Source organism: Callionymus lyra, chromosome 18 (assembly GCF_982586985.1).
Source record: "Callionymus lyra chromosome 18, fCalLyr1.hap1.1, whole genome shotgun sequence".
NCBI lineage: Eukaryota > Metazoa > Chordata > Actinopteri > Syngnathiformes > Callionymidae > Callionymus > Callionymus lyra.
Genome location: NC_141835.1, coordinates 16,144,748 through 16,162,829, shown reverse-complemented (window position 1 = coordinate 16,162,829; position 18,082 = coordinate 16,144,748). Strand labels below are relative to the sequence as shown.

Sequence of the window (18,082 nt, the reverse complement as noted above, 5' to 3'; positions counted from 1 at the left end):
GCAGAAAAGACTGTAGTGTTAGTTTCCACAGACAATGGATGAAAGCGAGCGGAAAGACACAAAGAGCAGCAGTAAACACTCATTAAAGTCACACTGAGATTCTTGATCAAACCTCCAATAGATGGAGACGCTGGGAAACTACACGCTTTGTCTTATTCCCTTCAAGACTGTTGCAGGCCCCCCCCGCCGTCCCTCCTGCTCCTGACCGCCTTTTGTTTTTACTTTTACTGCACTTTGTAACCAGAAACCAGTTCAAACACAGGAGCTGTGAGAGGGGGTTGGGAGAGGAACCCCAACAAAAGGTTTTTGGGAGAAATATCTGCAAAACAATATAACATTATGACCACCTTTTAAGGTCCGACAGTCATGGACCACTAGACCATTATCTGATCTTTCATATTAGTACCACATATCTAGTCAATGAATGAGGTTTTTATAGTTGGAAACTTTAAAAACAAATGGAACTCGTACATCCCGTATGAGTGACAGGATATCCAGCCGAACGGTGTCACTTCTCGCTTATCCGTTTCCACTCCAGATCCCCAGGTAAGTGACTCACCCTGGAAAGCGGTCATCAGACCTTCCTGTCTTAGAAGCCTTCTCAACATGTAGAAATGTGGATGTGTGTGCTGTTAAGTGCACATTATTAATGCTGTGTTAATGTTTGTCTCTCTTCAACAACATCCTCTCTGTGTCTTCATCTCACTGTATCTTCACCTCCAAACAAATGCATCTGATCTTTGAGTCTGAAGAGCACGTTTATGATACGTTTAATAACAATACCATCCGAAAACCCATGGAAAAAAAAAGTTCAGGCATCTCTATAAACATTTTTATTTTCTCATCCAGTACCAAGCTTCCTCTCTGGATCTACAAAGACAAATCTAAATCATTGATGGACTTGAAAGCGGATACTAGAATCACCAGCAGAAGCACGTCTCTGTGTCTTTCTTAGTGGATTAAATATAGCTGTATTTCTGGCTTTTAATCCTGTATAGAGTCTCTGTATAATGATACATACATGGAAATATTATATTTTAAAATATTGGATAGATTTAGACTTTATATCGGATGATGTCTTGGAATAATAATCCTGTAATTGAATTTAAAATAAAACTGAAATAACCTATAGTATCAGTTTAGTACTATAGTTTCTCGAACATCCTCCTTATGTAACAAAACTAATATCAATCCCAATCGACTCGAAAGAAACAGTTTAAAGGTGTGCGTGGGTTGTATAAGGTGTGTCAAAAACAACTGGAATGAAGAAGTGAAATCCGAGAAACGAAAAAGGAATAATACGAGATAGTACGTTTGTTTACATAATATATGGACTAGACCAACTGCTGTGATAGGGGGGTGACACTGGTTTTATTATTAATATGTGATCTAATTTAGCACTGAAAATGATGGCGTCGATAATTTAGTGTCATATGTCGATGTTATAGTGTTTCGTGAGTTTATTGAAGGCAATAATGTGGTTTATCAAGACAGTTTATATCCGGGCGCCCCTGCAGAAAGTGAAGAAGAAAGCAATGGTCTCGCCCGGCGCTGCTGAGTCGTCTCTGCCTCGGAGTCAAACACACCAAGTTAGGACTCGTCATGTCGCGGCTGAGAACTTTCTAGGCCGTTTTTTTCTCGTCCGGACTGGATGTTTTTTCGGAACATGTGAGGCCGCACCGGTGGATCTATGGTGTGTCTGAGCGCTGAGAAGTCATCCTTGTCGTGCTGCTAACACTTTTGTGGAGCCTCATGTTTTCGTCGAGCCAAGAGAACTGCGCCCCGACCAAAGACCCGGTCAAGTACGGGGAACTGGTGGTGCTGGGGTGAGTTGGACTCTTTAGTTTTCTTCTTTTAAAAAAACAACTATATTTCTACTTTAAAAAAACACTCTTAAGGTTGAGGTCGAACTCTTTTGGCGAAGAGTAGCCGTGAAGCTAACTTGGCTAAGTTTCGCCAACAATCAAGCTAGCAGGTACAACTTTATTGAATTCACAATTCAAGTTAGTTTACATTGTTTTTTATTGACATGTTTATTGAATCGCGGGTCGATCACGGAAACTGTCGCGTCAAGTTCCGTTTGTTTATACTGGTGGTCGCTCACGGGTGCAGAAGGTCCAGAACAATCCCGCCATCATTCCCACGTTTTTGAGTTGGATCCATGGAGTTTTAGGAATTCGGAAGTGGGGTTTGGACCCCTCCCCCCAAAAAAAACACCAACGGTGCCCCGGGTTCTCTTCCTATTCAGGAGCCCAAATACCTCTTTAGTCACGGGCAACAATGGAGAGCGCACAGGTAACCATTAACAGGTTGATCCGTTTCAGGGACCACGTCACGAAAGAAGGAAAACAATACTTAACCACGTGCTCACCTCTCTGTCATGAACGTATAGAGATAGATGGATCTCCTGGACTGTGAAGATGGAGCGAATAAAAGAGTCAAGTGTAATAGTGGGGATGTGAATTGTTGTGTGGTTATGTAAGATGGAAAATTCTACCATGAAGTTGTGTGTACTTCCATATTTGCTAGTTTCAGAGCAAACATACTTTTATAATACACAAATATTTACAGTGTACGGGTCTCAGTTGGCCGTGGATCGACCCCAAACTTCAGTTGGGTCCTTCTACAAAAGTGCTTCCAGTTTACTTTAGGAAAAATCCATTTCTGCACCTGCAAAATGTCCAATTTGTAAATCAATTTCTTAATCTTTAATGTATGTTTTCCTTATAAAATGTCGCAAAGTTGTTACATTAAAATTAGAATTTTTATTATTCAGTTTAAGTTTCACCCACTGAGGCTAGCATTGTCATCAACTAGCAAGTATAGCAATAGGTTTTAAATATCCTTCTAATTTTACACAGTATATTTATTATGTGTTATCAAGTGGAGAGATTACCAAACTGCCAAAAAGATGACTTGAGTCAAACTGCAAGTGGTTCCTCTCACTCCAGTCCACAAAGTCACTTATCAGACTCCTATACTCGTCTTCGCTGTTGTCCCTGATGCATCCAACAATGGCAGTGTCATCAGCATACTTCTGGACGAGACTCAGCTCTGAGTTGTAGCAGAAGTCTGAAGTGTAGATGGTGAAGAGGAGAGGGGCCAGTACTGTCCCCTGAGGTGCTCCTGTACTGCACACCACAGTGTCAGACTTGATATCCTTCTTACTGTGGTCGATCAGTAAGATAGTCCGTAATCCAGGAGACCAGACCAGGGTCCACATGCATCTTAGTCAGTTTGTCCTGCAGCAGAGTGGGTTGGATAGTGTTGAAGGCACTAGAAAAGTCCAGGAACAGGATTCTCACTGAACCGCTTCCTTTATCCAAGTGGGAGTAGGTCTGATGTAGGAGGTGAAGGATGGCATCTTCCACACCAACTGCTGGCTGGTAGGCAAACTGCAGGGGGTCTTGCGCGTGCTGGCCTTGTGGCCTGAGATGTTTGAGGACCAGCCGCTCCAGTGTCTTCATCAGCTGCGAAGTCAGTGCCACCGGTCTGTAATCGTTCAGCACACTCGGTCGGAACGATACAGGAAGTCTTCCACAGAGTTTGTACTTTCCCTAGCCGTAGACTGAGGATTATTGATCTATAATGATAACTTATTTTCAAGTAACCATAGCCCAGAATTCTGCTTATTTGGCTGATATTTGTGTAATGTTCATTAGCATTAGAGTATTGGAACGTGAGAACATCGTTGCTGATGAGATGCAGTTTCGATCCGTCACAATTTAGACATTCAAATTAAACTTTGATGCACTGTCTGTGTTTCCATCAAGTCTCCAGGAATACACATACCAGCGTCCATTAGACTCTCAAAAATCTTTTGAGTCTCCATCCCGGAATTTTTAAGACCATTTAAATTCCACTGTATACCATGATTCACGGAGGCTTTCAAACTATTCTTGTTAAACCGAACACCCTTTCTTCTTTTTAACTGTATTTATTTTGTGCCATGGCTACTGCTGTTTATATAAATATGCTATATAAATAAAAATAAAGCTGGATTGAGTTGATTTTAAAACTAGTGTTAGCAATCACTTTGTTTGTGTTTATCTTGTCAACTGTTAGGTGACAAAAGTTCATAACCATCCAGTCAGCAGGAGCAGGGTATACAGAAAGATGTAGGAAAACCAAGCTAAAGATCCTTACTTGGAAACTAACTGCCAGAGCTGGTTGTAAATGTGCTGGCTCATTATACAAGTCTCGTCCTGCCTTTCGAGTGAAATCCAGCGCCGCTTTTGTCCCTGTTTACGTCTGTCTGTGTGCGTTCATCGAGTTTCAGACATTACAACATTTCCCGAGTCCACATTGTTTGATCAGCGCTGATGAGAAACACGTGTCATCATCACAGTGCGGAGTTTGTCCCACTAAACTTTGTCTTGTTGCCCATGTGTGGGTTTTGTTTGAAGTGTGTAGATTGGCACACAAAAGGGATGTTGTGTGGTTTTGGTCCCGGCAATCACATGGCTTATTACAAGGGACCCAAAGTGCTGATTCTTAATGACCGCGAGCGAAACACGTGGCGCTTTTGAAGCCGGGCCTTTTCATCTCCGCCCTTGACATGAAGACGCAATCGGATGCTGTAGGATCGCAGTTCTGACATCACACCCCATTGATAAATCTGATGCTAGACAAGATAGCTGACGGGGTGGAACAAAGCCCGTCTGAGCAGCCGGTCACTCAGTGGTGTGTTACCATGACCGCAGTGCTTATTATTACTTGCATGGTTGCCCTCTGAATGGGTTGGGTGGAAGAAGAGGAGGGGTGGATGTGTGGGTATCTTGGAAAAGAAAGAAAGGACGGATTGATCAGGTCCAGTCTACCTCCCGCCTCTGCTTCCTCTGTCCATTGTGACCCAGAGACTGGACCAATTGATACATTTGTCCCCACAGAGAAGGAAGCGTGAAGATTGACCTCAAGTTATCTCTGACACGAACCATCACTGTTTGTTGAGATGTTTTTGTTAACCGAATACTTTGTCTTTCGTTAACACAAAGATCCGTTTGTGTACTCGGCCACAGAACCTCCTCAGTAAGAAGCTTGGCCTCGGCTTTGTTAGGTTGTGCACTTTGGCTATATAAAACATAATTCCTGGACTAATTGAGATGACCTGCCAACGGCTTCTGCCACATCCTGCTTGGAATCGTTCTAGGCCTCCGTGACATTGTGATTGAATAACAAAAAATGAACTACTATTGTGTCCTGAATTGGTCAGGATCAGAGCTCTGGGACCACACTGAGTGAACTTAAATTCTGTCTAATGGTTCTGGCGCTGGTGGTCTCAAACAAATTTCTCAATTTTCTGTCCTGAGACCCCTTTAGGAGGCTGTACAGTGTAGCTGTTCAACCCTTGGCTTCCAGACCGTTTAACTTGTTGCTGGGATTTGTGCGATTAGTTGGCGCCTATTAAATTACAGGGTACATTTTTCAATATGTGATCAAAATCACGTTTTTTTTCTGCTTTTTAAAGCGGCATCAATTTTTTTCTGTGTTCTACAATAAGTTTAATTTATAGTTCTACTTTTAATTATAGAACGTCATATGGGAGTATTGTTTAATGCCTAGTTAAAGCTCAAGTTGCGTTTAATGTAATGTTTTGATATGGCTAATTGTTTCAAAGCATTCCTTCCGGTCATTACTGGCGACGGAAATCCTTCAACAAAAATGGAGACCATAAGACACTTGAAACTCCAACTGTTTCTACAGAAAACGCAGGATTCTTTTGTTCATGTGATCCTTTATTTGCAAGAAAGCATATGGAAGCTACTCCCACTGAACTTGCTGCACAGGAGACTCGATGCCTGGTAAATTTAAAAAAAAGTGCAGCGTATGTCCGACTTATTTATTCTTGTTGCCACCACTATAACTGCTGAGCCTCACCAGCCAGTCTGACTAGTGATAGCTTTGACACCAGACTGTGGTCCAGGACTGTCCCTTAGACCATTATATTTAGTCTGGAACTAAAATACAAGACGCCTAAAATATACGTGTTGAAAGTCAGAGGTTCTTTCAGCCCCTTGGAAGAAGGTGATCTGCTTGTATGCATCCGTGTGCTCTATTGGTTTTAAGAAAATGTGTATTTGTTGTGGTGACGACGCCACATGTACCACCATGGAGATCTTTCGGTGGCGCTGGTTGGATTTACAAACCGGCAGGTCGTTGGTATGAGTGTGACAGACGGTGTGTGTTGGAGAGAGGCGGTCCTGGGGTGTCACAGCTGTGGCAACCAGCTGGTGAACCTTGGGGGGGTCTAGTCCTGCTTTCTCAAACACCAACTCAACCTCTGAAAAAAAGGCATGATGTTGGGTGCAAAAGAACTTATGCTAAATCATCATTTTAGTTTTCTTATTCACAAAGTATTTGTTTGTTTAAAAGCAATGGAGGGGCATTTCGAAATGTTTACTGATACATGGAGTCTAGTCCTAAAGGTTTCTGTTTAGCCATTTTCTTCACAGGTGCCATGCATTCTAGTAGCTGTGTTAGTATTGTATGTTCCTGACTTTTGTGTCATGTCGTTGACTTGGGTGCCATTCATTGTTTTCTCCCTGCTCTTAAAATGTAACGTCAAACAATTTGAAAGTGGGGAATATTGCTGTCGCAAGTAGTCATTGACCCCATTTTATAATAAATTGTGTTGATTCAATTCGATATTTCTAACGCTTGCACGAAGCACCATTCAATTGTTTCCATAGTAATGGTCTGTTATTTTCTGTCGGTATTATTTTAGGATTAAATTGTTTATGCATGAGGTGCTTTCTCAGAGGAACAGCCTCCGTTTGTTATGATAAAACCGGCGTCTGCCAATGTGATGTTTTTTTTTAGCTTATACAGTCCCCTGTTGTCACATCATTTTCACACATCGAATAAAAAGACACATCATCTCGCTCAGAGGTCACGGTTGGCACCGCTAACAGATTGGCGATGCTCTAAAACCACTTTGGTACTACTTTTTCGGTTGGTTTTGGAACAGCTGCAGCTCACTCACTGGAATCAGAGTACATTATGTAATGCCAGGCATTATTCAAGGTAATGCTCAGGTTGCTAATTGGGCGCCGTGCACTTGCAGTGATGTAATTCCTGCCAAGCTTCTTATCAAACTCAATTCTCAATGTTAGCTTTCTGTATGGCTGCTAATCTCCTCACAAAAGCCCCCTTTCTGTTTATTAAAACTTGTGTTCCCTCCTCTGTGGCAGGTACAATGGCTCGCTACCAAACGGGGATCGAGGAAGACGGAAAAGCAGATTTGCTTTGCACAAGCGGACCAAAGCCAATGGCGTTAAACCGAGCACGGTGCACATCCTCAACACGCCCCAGGCCAGCAAGGTATGTCCTGATGAGTCATCACTGTTTATTCAGTCTAATCTGAAATGGTAAACAATTTTATGTAAAGTTTTGACATCTGAGAGGATGAGGTCCACCCTGGACCCTGATGGTCCCTTATGTTGCGCTTCACCTTAAAATTCCCACAGTGGCACTGTTTACAGTAGCCTGTTGAACCCTGCTGATATTGTTTACGTGTCTCACTGGAACTGGGAACTCTTTTATAATCCAGTACTGGACTCGGAGGAAGAACTGCCCGCTCCAGTTTAGTATTGTTGGCTCCAAAACAAAAGCTCCAAATCAGCAGTACCGGCTGTTTCGCTCCGCACCTCTGTGAGGCCGGCCTCGGGTTCTTATGTTTGGACCTGAGCTCACGTTACTCTCACCTTTGTTGAACTGCTGTCAGGTGATCGGGTTAAAATTTAAAGTCAAAACTGAGGTCCAGTGACTGAATTTGGCCTCAAAATAAAGAAATGACATGATTATTTTGAAGTATAAATCAAATTTCAATAAATAAATTTATACAAATATTTCTTTGAATATTTATAGTAGGTCTTTATAGTGTTTATTGGCAAGAATCTGCGGAAAAAACGGTACATTATATTGCGATACAGTGAGCAAAAGGATATATTTGTAGTATGGTCAAGTTCTTCTGGCTTAGCAAAATTTACAGTTCTCTTGACGAAGTCATTACTGCTTTCATTTGTTTTTAAACCAAAATATGCCCAATCATCCCTTTTGAAAACTGCTGGTTTGGACTGTATCCTCTCATCCTCAGTCATCTCCGGGATCTTGCAGTTTTCATTGTTCTTTTTAATTGAAATATACTTTAAACCATAAAAGTACTATGATAAAAATTAGATTTCAAAGCAAAACTAAATTGATACAGTTCTGTGAACATCAATTGATCATGGCTACAAATGTATAAATGGTTTTTGCAAAAAATGTATTCATGTTTGAAAAGCTCTTCACTCCATAACATCACAACCTCTTTCCCTCTGCGCATGTTAAACACATTAACACAGTGAGTCTGTTTTTAAAGACGACCTTCTTCCCCTTTTGTCGCTGCAGTATCGAGTCACAAGTCCTCACATGAAGGAGGCGGAAGTCGTCAGTTGTCTGACCCGTGACCAGCTGCTATAAACGCCACGAAAATAAACCTTTTTTTTTAAGTGAAAAGGACAACTGTGAACCTCGTGTTGTGTTCTCTGTGTAAGAGTCTGTCGAGAAGAACCACATCCTCTGACGAAAGACTTAACCTCAAGTTATTGAACTGCATTCATAGTTCATGTGGTTGAAGACGATCGTACAGGTCCTGTGATTCGTCGAAACCTTTTTTTTTTTGTTTTGTTATCTTGCGACTAGCATCTCCAATCTCGGGTGTGTGTGTTTGAGCGCTCACGTGTTTGAGCACTCGGGTTTTTGTGCCACATCACAAACGCCTCCTGTGATGCAACTCTTGCCTTTAACGTTTCTCTTGTATGTTGACTCTCCTCCTGTCATCTGCTGGGTTTTTTTATTTTTAACCTTCAACTTCAGAGGAGGACATTCAAAGGGGTCATCGATGGTCTCAATTAAAAAAAAACGTTTTATTTTGGTTTGTGTAACAACCTGCGTGAGCTGCTAAACAGGTGCGGCAGAATTTGTTTGTAGTGGACGGGGCACAAGGGCGAACATTTGTCTCCGTCCGTCTCTAATGCCGCAGCAGAAAGTGCCGGCGCCGATGACCCACTTTCCCCCCTCACCATCTCCCGCACGTGACGGCGGATGGACGGGATGTTTGGGGAATGGAATCTGCAGATTAAAGCTGGATGATGGCGGCATGTGGTGAGGTGTCGAGTTGAGGACGGGGTGGCTGGCGGCCCCTCCCTCGCAGATTTGTCCGTGGATAAGCAGGGTTGTGTCAACTCAGGCCAGTGGGCAGTTTACATTCACGGGGGTGTGACTCCACACACTTTTTTTTACTACATGTGTCCCCCAGACGCTGCACTTTTTGTTGTTTAAGTCTCCAAGTCTAATACGGGTCACAGACAGCTAATGGCTGCATGAAGGCTCAGCCAAGAATTCAACTGTGTAAAGACAAAGAACACTTTTATTCATATCCAAGTTCAGACGGACTGTACATTCAGACTAGGTGTGTGGAAAAATGTAGATCTTGTGTCTTTTTTTGTTTTCCAAATCACAAACATTTTTATTCATATCCAAGTTCAGACGGACTTTACATTCAGACTAGGTGTGTGGAAAAATGTAGATCTTGTGTCTTTTTTTGTTTTCCAAATCACAAACATTTTTATTCATCATAGTTCTTTTTATGGTTTATATTTAAATAAAGCTTGTGTAAAATAATGCATTCGATTTTTGACAACTTACAATTCACTGACTAATATTCATAGCATTTTGTGTTGCAATTAAACTTCCAGCCGCTAGATGGCAGTAGTCATTATGATGACTGAGGACCAGAGGATACAGTCCACTCCTAGCAGATTATAAAGCTGACGTTTGACCAAAAGGTTTTGGTTATAATACAAATGAAAGAAGTTACGACTTCAAAGAGTCACGCCTTCTGTTAAATGCGCATCACCAGAGTCAAGCACTGATAACACTACAAATATTTTGTTGTTCCTACAGTGTTGCAATATAATTAATTGTTGCACCTGTATCGTGATTTATATTGTTTTGCCAGATTCCTGCCAATACAAATCTTAATTTTACACCGAACAAGATATATATATATATATAACGGTTAAAATCCACTGATTTACAAATAACCCTAAACCTATGCGACACAAAACTTCAGTGCGTTTCTAAAGACACGTTTCAGGAAGTAGTACTGAATTCTCAAGATTAAAAACTGAGCATTCAATTATTGGTGACGTATGCAAAGAGATGTTCAAAAATAATCAAACTCGTCGAGCTGGTGGCCAATCTTAAAGTGACATTCATACCTTTTTTTCATACTTTCATATTAGATAAAGGAACAATTCTGACTCTTTTGTTCCTACATTTTGACTTCCAAAAACCTCCACCCACCCACTGTGTTGATCTAGATATTTGAGACATCATGCAGATGTAAGCTTCTGTTCTACGGGTCAATATAGGAAGTCATTACATCTTCGTGAGAATCCAGTTTCTTTCTGAGGTCGACGCCTGGCTCCTTGTAGTCGTCCACTATTTCTATCTTCTGCCCACAAATGGCCCCGGGAGGGCGGAGGGTCTTGAGAGTCCACCACCAGCTGTCGATGTAATCCATCGAGTCGACAGACGAGTGAAGCCCATTAAAATTGCACCTGACAATGATTATTTTTTTTTGGCGATAATCATGTTGTCTTTATCTGGAGCAGACATCTGGGATTTCGCCGAGTAAGTGTTTTCAACACTTTGGGATTATTTTGCAGCGACCACAGCGGTGATGTAATACTTATGTAAGACGTTTTGCTGAAGGAATTTCCTGTTTGTGATGGACAATTAAAGCCACAAACCTTCGACGTCAAAGTGTCACTTCTGTGTTTCCTTCGACGCTTTAGAGCCCTGCTGTTGTTTGTCCTGACACCCCCCAGCCTGCAGCAAGTGTTTGACATAATAATGGATCAGCACGTGTGTGTGTGTGTTGTGGGTTCTAAGTTTGCCATCTGTTGCCGTTTCAGGCCGTCAACTGCAAAGGCCAGCACAGCATCTCGTACACGCTGTCCAGGAACCAGACGGTGGTGGTGGAGTACAGCCACGACAACGACACGGACATGTTCCAGGTACCATTCCACGCTTTTATTGAATCAATGAAGACTGAAGAGATGGATGGACGGATCTGCCATTTCAATCTCTTTGATATAAAACCGATTTTAAAGATTCTTAACTATAGATGTGAAAATGTCAAAAAGTAAGTGGTACAAATTGGATAGCAGTGGGGAAAGAAAAGATGCACAACAATCAAGAAAAACAACGCATTGTTTTTTGTGTTGATACTTAAATAAAAAAGTTGTTTTTAAATGATTAAATGCGTTGGTTTTCGCCCCCGAGCCATGAGTTTAAACACATGGACTCAAATCTCTCCTTTTTTTCCTGCTCTTTCACCTCCACTTGGCAGCGTTTGAAACCTGCTTTGTTTCACATGCGAGAAGCTGCAGTTGTTGTGGTCCTGCACATATTTTGTTGCGAGCGCACCACTGGGGAGAACACGTGCGAGCGCTGGTTCTGTTCAGCTGGTGCCGTGAATGTGAACACTGAGCATGGCTGGAGGGAACTTGGCAGCGTCGCTCGATTCGGCTCTTTATTCCGTCCATGTGTGCGAAGTGCAGCAGACGGATCTCGGCGAGAGGTTTCTGTCGAATAATGAAGCGTTCAGGTGCTAGATGATGATTAATAACATCCATGAATATCCATCTCTTCGTGTCTAAATGACTGATGTCCTCAAACCATTTGATGTTTTCGCTCCAGATCGGTCGGTCCACAGAGAGTCCCATCGACTACGTAGTGACGGACACGATGGTGGGAAGCCACGAGGGCGACGACACCCCGATCACACAGAGCACCATCTCCAGGTTCGCCTGTCGGGTCGTCTGCGAGCGGAACCCTCCCTTCACTGCTCGCATTTACGCCGCCGGCTTCGACTCGTCCAAGAACATCTTCTTGGGGGTAATTCAACCCTTTCATTACTGAATTATACAAGTGTTCCTGGTTTATTAACATTTAATGGCTGTTGAATTGTTAAAAGTGAGCGACGAGTGAGATAAAATGGATTCTTAATACCAGCAGATATGAAGGCAGCATAGATCGAGTCAGATCTGATCCAAACTGTTAAATTAGGTCAAAATAATACTATAAAAGTCACCATTTAGAATTTTTATGATGCTATAAAACAATTGTTCTACTAGTTTAACTCTTGATAGAGATTTATTTTACTCATTTCTTTATTTTATTTTTCCTTTTTCCTTTCTTAGATAACATTTTTAAATTGAATGTTTTCAACATCAAATATGACACAATTTATTTTTAATGGCATAATTGTTTTTGCAATAAAAAAGAGTACAACTCAATCAAATTAAGACTTAAATAAAATAACAGGACATGCTTTGATAAGTTTAAGTTTCCCCATCATTTTAAAGGTCATTATTTGTCCCTTTTAAGTCAATGTGGCCCCTGAGGAAATGTAATTTTCCTGGTTAAGATTGGAAAACCTACTTTATATTTCACCTTTTTAACATCAAGAAGTCTAACCTGAGATGATGAGTTTGAACTCTTTGACACATGCAAAAAACAAACTTTTACAGTGTTCAGGTTTTTCTAGCTGCCGTGGTAGAACTTAAAATGTTAGTTTCAGTTCAGAAATGTCTTTTAACTCCAATAAAATCACTTTCTAACTCGACAAACACTCTACGACTACACAATTGTTTTTACAACACTCTCTTCCTCTCACCCCCTCTCAGTGAACTCAGACTATGAGGTTGTAGCCGAACTTCCAGAGGGGTTTTATACCTCGCTTGCATACCTACTGACCAAATCTACTGTCTATGGTTCTCTCAGGAAAAAGCAGCCAAGTGGAAGAACCCCGACGGTCACATGGACGGCCTGACGACCAATGGCGTGCTGGTGATGCACCCGAAGGGAGGTTTTACCGAAGAGTCCAAACCCGGCGTGTGGCGGGAGATCTCCGTCTGTGGGGACGTTTACACTCTCAGAGAGACGCGCTCCGCCCAGACCCCCGGGAAACTGGTCAGTGTCGAGACTTAAAAAAAATCCTGAGGTCCATGATCCGTGAGCGTCTGTCTTGTGCCCCCTACAGGTGGAGATGGAGAGCAACACCCTGCAGGACGGGTCCCTGGTGGATCTGTGTGGGGCGACGCTGCTCTGGCGCACGGCTGAGGGTCTCTTTCACACCCCCACCCAGAAGCACCTGGAGGCCCTGAGGCAGGAGATCAACGCCGCTCGGCCCCAGTGCCCCGTCGGCCTCAACACCCTTGCCTTTCCCAGCATGCAGCGCAGCCGCGCCCTGTCCTCACAGGAGAAGCAGCCCTGGGTCTACCTTGGGTGCGGCCACGTGCACGGATACCACAACTGGGGTCACCGGTCCGAGCAGGAGCCCAACACCCAGCGGGAGTGTCCCATGTGCAGGATGGTGGGCCCGTATGTGCCGCTGTGGCTGGGCTGTGAGCCCGCCTTCTACGTGGACACCGGGGCGCCCACGCACGCCTTCGTCCCCTGCGGACACGTGTGCTCGGAGAAGTCCGTCAAGTACTGGGCCGAGATCCCTCTGCCACACGGGACCCACGCCTTCCACGCCGCCTGTCCCTTCTGTGCCACCCAGCTGGGTCTCGCTCAGGGCTTCGCCAAGCTGATCTTCCAGGGCCCGGTGGACTGATCCCTGACATGCTGTGAAACTGTTCTTCCCGATGAACATCCTCCTGGATCTGCACTGAGGGACTTGGGGGGGAGGGGGGTAACCGGCGCGGGACTAAAGACAGTTGGTCTCCGATGGATCAGTTTCTGAATAGTTTGTTGGGCCGGCCAGGACCAGAATATGGAGTCGTTTCTGGTACGTTTTTTGCTGAGCCAGACAGCTGGACTGTTGGCCGGGAGGGTCTTCCTTCAACCCAAGACTCCCGAACCCTGTACAGAGAAGTCTATATTCCAGTGCCTCAGATATCCTCGGAACTATTTTGTCAAGTTTCAAAGGTGAGCGGGACGTTATTTTTCCGATGTGGAGGTTTTTTTTCCGAACCGAGCGTTCCCCACACTGAGACGCCGCCTCATGTTTTTTTATGCAAAGTTAATATATATTTTTCCTCCTGCGCAGGAGTGTTTTTGGAATCGTGTGTGTGTGTGTGTGGCTGCTCACAGGCTTTTTATATTCTCCAGAGACTCCGCCCCTTTTCTGACGGTTCGCCCACCCATGCTGTACGGATGCGACCCAGAATGTAGTTTAAAAGTCTATGCAACAGTTAATGCCAAAAAAAAGAGACATGATTGAACCAAAATTGAGAATCTAGAAGGAACCAAAATGTGATTCAGCAGCGAGTTAGTCGGAGGGTAACAACTTTATTTTAAGCTTCATGATGGTTCTGTTTGACACAATGCTGATCCGGCACGTTTTAGTTGGTGAAACAAAAACTTGGAACAACCAAACTAAGAAGTTTAGTTAGCTTTATATGACATGATGAACCAGAGGATCCATGTTGATGGTATGAGGAGGGAAACTGTACCTTTTTTTTATTTTGTAGTTCCACATTTGACCTGATACAAATGTTAGCGATCTGTACTGTGGTGGTGGTTGTGGGGGGGGGTTGGATTTATCTCACTCAGGATATGTCAATTTCTCAGACTAGGAGACTCCAGATACCGTTGGCGAGGAGTTGACTTGACAATTGAACGTTCACTCAAATCGCTAGAGACTCTGAACTCAAACAACCATAGATTGATGTTCCATTAAACACATATTTTAGACTAAAATAACTTCAATTTCATCTTTTTGTAAACTCAATTTTAACATTTAACAAGGAAGCACTCGAGATCTTTTCGGAAACTTTCGGCTAGTTCAAATTTTACAACTTGTTCAGTAGCTTGTAAAAAGTCATTTCGTTGCCATGACGATCAGTTATACACATTTGTAAACAAGTGTTTTCAAGTCAGACTGCAGCCCTCGCTCTTAATCTAGCCTTGACTAAAACTTGATGTCTTATACTGTATGAAATGTCCTGACAGGACACTTAAAGGAAAATATAAGATTAGTTGAAACAAGTGTCAAGTATATTTTTTTGAAATTTGAGTTCTCTCTATTGTCAGGCGTTGGTCACTCTTTTAGTGTCTTTGTAAATAAATGAAAAAATCTCCGCACGCTCAGCTGAAGAGGCGTTTACTCTCATGAACGTGAAGGATGGCGGTCGAGATCACGTGGATTATGCTCCGAGGTTTATTGATTTACGGTGGAAGTTGGCGGCGCTGGAGGGCTGCAGCCTGACCTTGCTGGTTTGGACCTCCACATGAACCAGCACCAGGTTGAACAAGAGGTTCATGGTTACGTTTGTCCATCATGTTGAATTGGAAAATCACTTGTTTGTTTAAACTCTTGTACGGCAGCGGTTTCCAAATGGCCTTTTTTTTCTTTTTTTTTAATAGCAACCACAACTTCCCAAAAATACATTTTGTACTTATAAGGTCATTGTGTCATTTTTACAAAATATTTCCATCTTATTATTATTATCTTGGTATTCCCAGATATTTGTATTGATTTGATTCTTGTGATTATTTTCTTTCTTCCAGAAGATGAATTCATCTGCATCCGTGACTCAGGAAAAGTGTCAGTATTCTAGGATCAGGGTCGTCACTTAGTAGCTCACCTTGTCGATCCTTTGTTTCACTGCTGGATCACGACTTCCTCTTCTTTCAGGAACAAGAAAAATATGTAACATTTTCTGTTTGATGGAGGTCGTAAAGAGTCCCTGGTCCTTCTTGTTTGGTTTTGAAACCAGCACTGCCCTCGAGTCGAACATATTGTCGTTGGTTCCTTACAAATCCAGATCGTGGCCTTGAAAGAAAACTTGGTGAAGTGTTTTTTTTTTTTGGTTGTAGTCGCACCAGAGAAGCAGCTTCTCCAGACATGATTTCTATAATGGCAGGGTCACGCTTCCGTACAGTAGCATTCCTCCGTGACGACGCTCCAACAGCAACATTCCTCCTCAGCAAACATGGGTGTGGCTCCGGTTTTCTGGTCCCCTTGCTTGAAGTGTGTGTTACACAAGCCATAGATGGACTGATGCCTCTGTGAATACAAGTGTTTCCTCTCACCTGCTGCTGTTTCACTTCACTGACATGGATAAATAAACCTTTTATTTTCAGCTCCATAACCGTCGCCGCTTCTATTTTTTTTATTTTTTTTATTACAGGATCTTTCGTGAGGTTTCATCATCGTTTCTGTTGCTCTCGCCTAAACGACGTTATCAAAGTGAACGTGACGGATAAGAGCAACTGCATTTAACACAATCTCATCAGAGACGGAATTTTCACGATGAACCAGGCGAAGGGAGACGATGGGGAATGTCTCAGGGTCATTTATACTTGCAGAGAATTTCGGAAAGAAAAATGTGTTGAATAAAAGGAAAATGGTTTTATATTTCCGCTTCATTTAAATAAAAATTGTGAAAAAATACAGAAATGTAATATAAGGACACATGTTTTTTTTCCAATTCTTGCGTAGACTGAAATTCTATATATTTAAATATATTAAGAGTTAATAATAATGACACTTAAAATAGCTTGTAAGTTGTCATGATCATTTCTAAAAGATCACCTCACGGATACAGTCAAGGGGCCAAATGTGGCTCCTGAACCACACTTTGCCTTATTTTTGGACAGACTTGTTGCTGCAACATGAAAGGAAATAACCACAGAATGATGACTGAGGGAAACAGCGCCCTCTTGTTGCATTAAAATCGAATGATCCTCCAAACTATATATATTTAAGTTTACTCTGACGAAACTAAATTGGACCGACAAGTTAATGGACATTTTCTTTGAATTAATAAATAATTAGAAATAAATAATGTTACTATAATGTATTGGATATAATTTATTTTGTAGTACATTTTCTAGATAATATATAATCTTTATTTAACCTTTAATAAAAAGGTTAAAACTATGAAAAATATGTTTAAATATTTTTGATTTGTTTTTAATTCAAAATGAATGAAGATGTTATTTAAATAGTAAAATACACAAGTTGGTATTTTTATACATTGGTGATCTTTAATCCAAGTTTTTGTAATCATTTTCAAGAATAAAAAACAAAAACAGATTTAGCTGGGCGGTGTTTGGTCCACTTGGTCCGCTAGGGGTCAGTGTTTCTCCAACAATGGACTCTGGCTCCAGCCCAGCAGTTTTCCAGGCGGAAGTTTGATGTTTGAAAAACGTCGCTGATTCCGTGGAAAAGGCATGAAAAACACATCTGGCAGACAGAAATGAAAAATTAATTAGCTGCTGTGCGTCATTCTGTACGTTCAATGGACGTATAGCTGATGGATCTGCGGTTATCTCGCGCTGCTCCACATCTGCGTCTATATTGGGAGACAAGAGAACTCACAGCCAGAATAATTAACATTCGTCACATTTGATCACCGTTTTAACTTTTATTTGGCATTTAAAGCAACGACGTGGTGATGCAACGAAAACAGTCACGATTCATTTATACTCGTTTTTTAAAGAGCGTCAATTAAGACTTAAAACTATTATAATTGTTAAAAATCGAAGACAACTTTATTAATCAGTTTTTGTGAAACACTTGTCGACCTCTGGGAATTTAGTAGCTCAAACTCTGTTGTCATCCTGTGGAGACTCTGATATTTGAGGTGTTCATATGGGGGGAGGCCCCAGAGCAGACCCAGTAGATATCTCGAAAGCAAAAGTAAAACCACAAAAACTGAAGCACAATTAAAGTAGTGACCAAAAAACATTGCGGTGCAACCAGAAAATATGTTCATACTCTAAATCGAGAGATGCTACATACGTTTATTTCTTTTTGCTCTAAAGCATGCATGTCCATGTGTGGCCCCGGGGCTATTTTCGGCCTTCAAGCAGATTTCATGCGGTTCGCTGTCCTATACATTGTAGAATGAGGTATCCAAAATTTGTAATAAAAACAAGCAATTTTTAAATGTCACTCAAGCTCTTTTTAACTGAAAATGCTAATACCTAAATACCGAAAACGAAGAAGAGTTTTAAGTTCAACTGGTATATAAAGAAGCTTTTATTTTGAAGTTCAGAACGCGATAACTCTTGCAGG

At 42.0% G+C, this 18,082-nt stretch overlaps 1 protein-coding gene across 1 annotated transcript; it reads left to right on the top strand.

The window, feature by feature from the left end:
* Positions 1-1,587: 1,587 nt before the first annotated feature.
* Positions 1,588-16,151, top strand: peli2 (pellino E3 ubiquitin protein ligase family member 2). The gene is made up of 6 exons (XM_087779234.1): positions 1,588-1,826; positions 7,191-7,320; positions 10,962-11,063; positions 11,749-11,946; positions 12,835-13,023; positions 13,094-16,151. The coding sequence occupies exons 1-6, from the start codon at positions 1,753-1,755 to the stop codon at positions 13,667-13,669; spliced, it is 1,269 nt and encodes a 422-aa protein (XP_087635360.1). The 5' UTR covers positions 1,588-1,752; the 3' UTR covers positions 13,670-16,151.
* Positions 16,152-18,082: the final 1,931 nt, after the last annotated feature.